The sequence below is a fragment of the Microtus ochrogaster genome, chromosome 16 (genome assembly GCF_000317375.1).
Source record: "Microtus ochrogaster isolate Prairie Vole_2 chromosome 16, MicOch1.0, whole genome shotgun sequence".
Lineage (NCBI taxonomy): Eukaryota > Metazoa > Chordata > Mammalia > Rodentia > Cricetidae > Microtus > Microtus ochrogaster.
The window spans coordinates 61,250,455-61,258,659 of NC_022018.1; the positions used below are offsets into that span (position 1 = coordinate 61,250,455).

The following is an 8,205-nucleotide window of genomic DNA, read 5'->3' on the forward strand; positions in this document are numbered from 1 at the left end:
GAGAGAGAGAGAGAGAGAGAGAGAGAGAGCGCTTGAGCTCTTGCTCTAACATTGGAAAGAAACCAACTAGTATGGCTATCCCCAGATTCTCTTAGAAACAACCAGGGTGAGGGGTGAGGGAGGCCTGTCTTCACTGGAGGAACATTAAATTTCTCATTTTGATTGGAGGAAAGTCAAAGACTTTATGGACATCGTTTCTAACTGCCACAGTTCCCTTTTCTAAAACATTTGCCTGAATTAGTGCAGATCTGGGTAAGTGATTTTATCTAAGCTTGTGCAGCTGGTAGACAGCCTTACGATTATTAGATGAAAATTTATAAATCAAAATTCCACTCTGCTCTTTCATGACACCAGAAAAATATCTTGTAATCTGCCCTAATGGGCCCAAGTAGATCCAATCCTTTTAGTGGACTGGAAAATAAATTTGTTTTTGTAGGAAACCAGCCATCAGTAAACACTTTCCAAGTTTCTTCCCATGCTTTTCATTTTTCCAACAGATGTATTCATTTTTCTGTTTCCAAAATGAATTGCCCCCCCCTGCCTGCCCCCACCTTTTGGTTGCTGATTTTCATTATATTTCTCAAGATACTTTTGTATCTGTTCTCAGATCTACTACTTAGGTCACTGTTACCTCCTCATGCCTGATGGGCTCTTCTCATGGGCCACTAAGAATATCTTTGATTTTGTTTTTGAGACGCATACTCCAGGATAGCCTCCAACTTGCTATGTAGCTGAGGCTATCCTTAGGCTCCTGATTTTCCTGCCTCTACCACTGAGTGCTGGAATTACAGGTGTGTGTGACCACTCCTACCTGGGGAAATATTTAAGATTAGAATCTGACGCGTGGCCTGAGGAGCATTCTTCTGCTTTACTTTGTTCTTGTAGCCCCAAGCCTCCACAGCTGAAAATTTCTGATGAATCAAGAGTTTGAGCAGTCGATATGAAATCTCAGCCGGGTTAGCGGATGAGTTTTGGCAGTTCTAGGAAGCTGGATAGAATTCCCTTTGAGAATTCCGCTTAGCTGGGAACACAGGGAGAGAAACTTAATGAAAAATGGATATGTGGATACCTACCCGTTTCACGAGTGGACCTGGAGTGTCGTGGCCAGTCCCCAGCAACCCAGTGCAAGGCGTTTGTGTACTGTTGTGAAGGCTAAAAAAAAAAACAACAGTTGTAATTAATTTTAATAAAGTTTTATTTATTCTGAGAGATGCAAAGCACCATCGTTTGAACATGTACCTAACATAAGATATGCCTACTGCGGTTTTCATTCTTGTTTTCGTAGTGTCTTAGACTCTGGTGTGTAACGTACGCTTAACATAGCTCAAGCAGGACTTGCTGTTTCAACATCAACAACCGATGATCGTAGGGTACTGACAGGCCTCTTAAGCTTCGTCAGGCTTCTGATAGCTCAACCTTTTCCTTCGTGGATCGCACACCTTGCCATCATTCTAGCTCAAAACATCTGTCCTGGTGTTGCCCGCTCTGATGAGGCCCCTGTTATTCTCTGTTGGTTTTGTTGTCAACACAGAAGAACAGAGCAATCTCATTTATAAGCTATCTGTTTGCTATCGTTTCCATCAGGGTGTTGGCGTCTCCGGGGCAGGATTTTATTGACCTGCTGTTGTGTGTGTGTGTGTGTGTGTGTGTGTGTGTGTGTGTGTGTGTGTTTGTGTGTGGTTCTGGCACGGAGCACACCGCCTGGCCCACGCGGGTCGTTGGGTTCTCACTCTGGAGAACCCTGAAGCGGGCGGCAGAGGGCAGCCGGGCGCTAAGTCACAGGTGGGGCGCGCGCTCGGTGCGGGCGAGTGGGTGTGTGCGGGGTGCGCGCGGCAGGGCGGGAGCGCGGAGCCGGGAGGAGCCGCGAGCGCCGCGGAGGAAGAGGACGGGGAGGAGGAGAAGAAGGTGGTGGCTGCGTCCCTGAGGGGCCGAGCTGATCTCGAGGCAAGGGAGCGGAGGCCGTTTGGAGGTGCCCCGGATCGGGACCCGCCACGGGGCGCAGGGCGCACGGGCCGAGAGCTGCGGGGCCGGTGAGCGGCCGCCACAGGCGGCGGGAGGAGCGGGAAGAGCGGTAGGGAGGCCCCGGCGCGGGGGAACAGGTGGCCGGTCAGGGCGCTTTGTGTCCCTTCCCTCCGCTGTCCCCGCGTCGTCCGGAGGCGGAGGCGGGAGCCGGGTAACCGCAGGCTCGGGGCTGGGGGCGCTGCGGTGTGGGGCGTGGGGGTCCCCCAGCCCGGGCTTTAACAAAGGGCGCGCGTGGCCCCAGCCCGCGGGAGGCCTCGAGATTGGAGCCAAGCCCCGGGAACCTCTATTTCCTTGAGGTTTGCCATTTTCATTCTCTTCTCCATTTCTCTCAGAGGTCTGCGGCTTGGTGCATGAGGGGCCCGCAGCGGCGCGGCGGCGGTGGGGATGGTTCGGGCCGCGGAGCCGGAGTGGCCTGGGTGCTGGTGAGGCGAGACAGTCTATCATGACTGTGTTCAGGCAGGAAAACGTGGACGACTACTACGACACCGGCGAGGAACTGGGCAGGTACCAGCAAAGGGGGGCGGAAGCGCTCGGTGTGGGGGGCAGTGCGCGGTAAACAGATTCTGCTAAAGCCAGGCGTGCCTCTCTCTGGCCCTTCTCTGGGATGTGCCCATGGTGGAAGAGGCAGTGCCTAACCCGCGAAGGCCAGGGACCAGGAATAAGTTTCCTGATCCAAGGGGTGGAGAGGGAGTCCACGGTGCCGTTACTGCGCACAGAGTGTGGTCAAAACCCCTGGACCAGACAAGACTTCATTGTGCGCACCAACTCCTGTCAGCAGTCTCCCTTCTGAGACAATGAGGCAAACGCCAGGACTCTTAACTGCCACTGGAGGGACCGCCTATGTGTGCTTTAAGCAGAGTACAAGTTAATTAATGGGCGTTTAACATTTTAATACTCACCCCTTGTGCTGGATTTTTAGTGCACATCAGCCAGGGTTGGTAGGTAGGTGTGGAACTTGCCAGATGTTGGCCTTGGAATTTGAAACTTACTCCCACCAGGAATTTGCTGCTAAGCTTGGTATCGTTTATGGCGGCTGTCTCTATTCAGAGACTACCAGCACACTGTGGAGGCTGTGGTGCTGAGCAGGGTGTGTTGGTGTCTAGGTGCACCAAGCAGATTTCTCTGGCAGCATTTGGCAACTGCTGGGTGACTCTTAACATTAATCCGCCGGGTTTATTGATCTGTGCTTTATGTGAGCAAATAGCCCAGTGTTCATACTGTATTTAAAATTTGGCGTGTGGAATTGCGTGTTGGCATTGTGACTAAAGCAGGCAAAAGGATTGATAAACAAACATAGTTGCAGTTACTCACACAGTGTTTGTGTTGAAATTTGTATTTTTCCATGTATACCCAATGGCCTTCTATAAAGCTTTTTTTTCTTCTTCACAGAAAGGAAATTTAAAAAGAAAAAAAAAAAGACCCACACCCTTTATTACCTAATAGGATTTTGGAAGATATCTAACTAAAATTTTAAAATATTCAGATAACTCAGGAATGTAAAAGATCTTTTAAAAAGTTATAGCCCAGAGCGTTTCTGCGCATTCTCAGATAGACCGAGGCCTCTGCAGAGCCCGTGCTTGGGGGGAGAACACCGTTATCGTACATCTTAATGAATGACTGAAAGGCCAGCCTCTGAAAGATCACATTTCATGGGTATGGTTAAGATTGAGGTCGAGAGTGTGCAGTTGAAATACTTGGCTTAACTGGAATTCAACCACTCTCTTCCTGTGGTTCATAGCAAGATGAGTGTGTGGGATTTTCCCAGGGGGACTAGAAAATAAGAAGGGTGAAAAATTTCTCATCCCATTGCTGAAAGATCGCCAGAGTCTATAAATTATCTTGGAAAAAAAGAGATGGTAAAAAATGAGGCGAGATGGTTGTTTTGTGAATAAGATGTATTGACTCTGTTTCCGTTAAGATCTTTTCATGGAATTGTGTGTTTAGAGAAAGGAGAGGGAGGCTTGCCTGTGGTTAGCAAACGGGCTTTGATCTTCTTTCGTGGGTGTGATGACAGGGGAGCTTTGCTCATTTGTCACTGTGTTCCACTTTGATTTTGACTCTGTCTTTGTGTCAGTATCTAACTGTTCTCCTCTCCATGCAAGACTAATTGATAGGTTGTTTATTAAATAATTTGTGTGATCTAGGAACTTTGAAAACTTGCTCTGGAGAAGCTGGGAGTTGGGATTTTAAGAAAGAAAACATGTATGTGAACTATTGTGATGGCTGCTCTTGTTTTTGCCAAAAGATGAAGCACGTGGTTGGCTCTTTCTAAGGTTCTTCTGCGCCCTGTGGTTTTATGTCTTGGACGTCATCACTTCTGCCAAAGAAGCGTTGATGTACGGTACACAGGTAGAGATGTCTCTGGAAGACGGGGAGTGGAAGGGAGGAATTCCAGGGCAGAGAAATGGAAACGGACAGTCTGTGGCCTAAAGGGAGGGTGATGTGAGCTCTGAACTGGGAGCCCTACGAAGAGTCTAAGTAGACCAGCATTCAGAGTTTAAAACTTCACTTAGTTTATCTGTGAGCCTGTGTATCTGCCACACAAGTGCAGGTGCCCATGAAGGCAGGAAGAAAGAGGGTATTGGATCCTCTGGAGCTAGAGTTACAGGCAGTTATGAGCCCCCCTGGTGTGAGTGCTGGACTCAAGCATGGAGCTGTCTCTCTAAATAAATCTAGGTTTATTTAGTAATCTTTAAATAGAGCGGTTCATCTTATAAGTGGACCAAGAAAATCCTCACCTAGAAGAGAAAGGAAGAGTTTTAGGGAAGTAGAACACACTTGTTATTTTTCTTGGGTAAACTGCAGGAGTATGACTTTTGAATGTGTGTGTGTGTGTGTGTGTGTGTGTGTGTGTGTGTGTGTGTGTGTATTCTTTGTATCGCCCAAGACTGTAGAACTTCCTGTTGACTGCTGAGAACTTTAAAACTACCATGTTTTTGCAGGAGTGACAGATGAGACCAACCAATGGATAGGCAGCCTAGCTCGAATTTTGCAATTTGATGGCTTTATCACCTCCCAGGTCATAACTGATAAGCCCAGTGCTTATTTCATAGAGGTTGTGAAAATCAGGTCATTTAAGGTGTGGAAACAGTTTATGAGGTGTAAACAAGAACAGATTATCTGTAGGACTGACCCTGAGATGGTATCTAAGACAGGCTGGTAGCCCGGTGGGCCACTTAGGAAGAGAGGGAGCCATTCTATGAAGAGCGTCCTGGTGAAGACCATTGCTGTGGTTGACCATCTCTGACCTCTTTGATTCAGATTAATGCAGCTCTAGGCTGGAGCTCTGTCCTCCAAGTAGAAGCAGAGGGGACCATTGTCTTTAGGAAATTTTGGTGCCCTTCAGTGCTAACTTGAGGAGACCGTCTAGCAATTTCCCTTCCTTTCCTGGGAGACTAAACACAGTGTTCCTTCCATGGTGTGGGTTGCTCTCCAAGAGGAATTCAGATAAGAGAACACAATGCTCCTTCCATGGTGGGGTGCTCTCCAAGAGGAATTCAGATAAGAGAACACAGTGCTCCTTCCATGGTGGGTGGTGCTTCCCAAGATTGATTTTGATAATACAGTGTTCCTTTCCTGGTGTGTGGTGCTCCCCAAGAGGGGTTCTGGAGAGGGAACACAGTGCTCCTTCCATGGTATGTGGTGCTCCCAAGGTGAATTCTGATAATACAGTGCTCCTTCCATGGTGTGTGATGCTCCCTAAGAGGTGTTGTGGTTAGAGCCCGTTTTCAAGGCTGTAATACTAGGTTGTTTTAATAGTATGCCTGGCTACTTCTTTCAGCTGGGCCTTTGGGCAGCTGCTTGCTGACTTGCCTACCACTGACCCTAGTTATACTCTTGGCCATTACTGAGCTTGACCTGTGAGTTTCCTGGGCACCTCCTTGTCCGCTGCTTTGCTGAGGTACTGGTTGTGTCTTCCATCTCCTTGTCTGAACTTACTCAGTCTGACTGAGGCCCACTTCCTTAGGAACTCTTTTATGATCATTCTCAAAGAGTTTATTATTATTATTATTTTGTGTGTTTGTGTGTGTGCACAGGTGTATTTGCAGGTGTGGCAAGTGTGTGTGCACCGGTATGTGTGTGTGTGCACAGGTGTGTGCAGTGTATGTGTATGTGTGTGTGCACAGGTGTGTGTGTAGTGTGTGCAGGTGTGTGTGTGTAGGTGTGTATGTGTGTGCACATGTGTGTGTGTGTGCATGTGTGTTTGCAGGTGTGCTCACCTGTGCGCATGTGTGGGGCCCAGAAGAGAGCATCAGGTACCTTTGTTTGTCACTGCCTGCTTGTACCTTTGAAGCAGGTTCTTTACCTGAACCTGGCTCGCATTTTCTTAGGTAGGCTAGCAGCCACCAAGCCTCAGCTAGTCGTCTTCCTCCACTTTTCTCTTCAGCGCTGGAGTGGCAGAAGTGTGTGGGATGCCTGACGTGTTGTGTGAGTGCTGGGATTTGAACTCCTGGTCCCCTGGATTACACAGGAAGCACTCCCAAGCCCTGAGGTATCTCTGCAACCACTCCATGGTTACAGGAGCCAGGTGGATGACTTGTCTGCAGGATCAGGTCCCCTGGGTTTTATGACACCATTCATCTTGATCCTTGTAGCTTGCTGAGAGTTCTTTCTCGGTGTGCTCTGTGGTCCAGCATCCCTGCGATCCTCTCTACAGGGTGTGATGTGTGCTGAAGACACAAGGCCAGTGTATCCCTGAATGACCCGGCTCCAAGCTGCCAGGGCAACTGTACACAGAGCACTTGAAGTGTAGCTGGTGGTTGAGGTGTGGAGCTGTCAATGCAGAGTGGGCTTGCCTTGGTGTACCGCTTTGGACGCCTTCCTTTATTTATGTGGTGAATTAGAGACAATGGCCCTGGATTTCTGGGCATAGTCATCGCCTAATGTTCATTCAGTATCATTTCTGTATCATGGTAGGCGTCACCCTGCCCAGTAATAGCCTGTTTGATTTCCCAGGGATCAATGACCTTGGACTTTCTCACTGTGTTTTCGTTTTTAGTGCTGAATTAGATGCATGGTATTTAGTAGGCACTCACCCAAGGTGCGGTGATTGACTGAATGAGTCCTTGGGAGAAGCATCACTGGGGGCCTTGAGGGAGAAGTGACCATGCTGAAGACAGACACCCAAGATGGCAAAGCTGTCACTCATGGGAATGAAGCCTTCAGATCTGCATTCCCTGCCACCCAACAGCAAGGAGCATGACTGCCCAAATTTTCAAGACAGATCAGTTTTAAGCAGAAACAAGTGGAGTGGTGCATTAAGTATTTCGCATTGGCTTGGATGGTGGTTAGAGGCTTATAGTTCAGATTTATCACCTTCCCCATTTGTCATAAAATCCATAGGCATTTTAATTGAAAATGAAACATCGTAGGAAGCTAGGCATGAGGCTGGTGGTGGAAGACTTGTGTTCTGGGCCTGGGCTTGGGCTCCATGTGGCCAGTCGCAGAGGGGGTTTGGAGCTGACTTTCTGCGCCTGTGTACAAGCCTTTCCATTCTGGGCGTGTGTCTTATCTCGCCCTTAGGAACCTGAAGGGTAAGTTGTATTGATGAGCCTCAGGGAAACCAAGAAAGCCTTGAGCCCAGAGGGGGGCTCACACTCATTCCAGGAGCTGTGAACATTTCACCTGGAGAGGGAGCATTTCCCTTGTTCTGTGTCCTTGGCCTCCCTGCGGTTGTCACACCTTGAAGGCATAGACCATTTCTCTCCGGGTCAGGTGGGGAGAGGTGGGTGAGTGGGTGGAGAAGCACAACACCTCCTCAGATGGTGTCTGGGGATGGGGTGCAGGATGACAAAGTCAGGGTTATATTGACTAACTCAGCAGGGAAATGGGTCCTTAATTCTGAGGCAGTTGCTGTGTATACCCAACCTAAACACGGTGTCTGTAGAGATGACTTCCTGATCGTAGTCACTGGAGGCCACGCCTGACAGGAGGGGAGTGGCTTCCCTTGGAGCTAGGCAACCTGAGGCCTCAGGAACTATAGCCTGGAGGAAGCCTGGGTTGTCAGCATCCTCCCTTCTGCTCAATGTTTAGTCACAGTAGGTTTTCCAGGACAACTGGTCAGTAGGGGACGAGAGAGGTCCCCTAAGGACCCTGGCCCAGGCCGAGCTGTGGACTATAATGATTAGGCTGTGGCCATTCCCCCCTTGCCAGAGCCAGAGGAAACTGGTATTCAAGTTGGGC

General features: G+C 49.0%; 1 protein-coding gene across 1 annotated transcript in view; it reads left to right on the top strand.

The window, feature by feature from the left end:
• The first annotated feature begins 1,856 nt into the window (after positions 1-1,856).
• Dapk1 (death associated protein kinase 1) overlaps positions 1,857-8,205 on the top strand; it is a 155,794-nt gene continuing 149,445 nt past the window's right edge. Inside the window, exons 1-2 of the mRNA XM_005355310.2 lie at positions 1,857-2,030; positions 2,355-2,526. Coding sequence (XP_005355367.2) covers positions 2,465-2,526 — 62 coding nt within the window. The 5' untranslated portion in view covers positions 1,857-2,030; positions 2,355-2,464. The remainder of the gene's footprint in view (positions 2,031-2,354; positions 2,527-8,205) is intronic.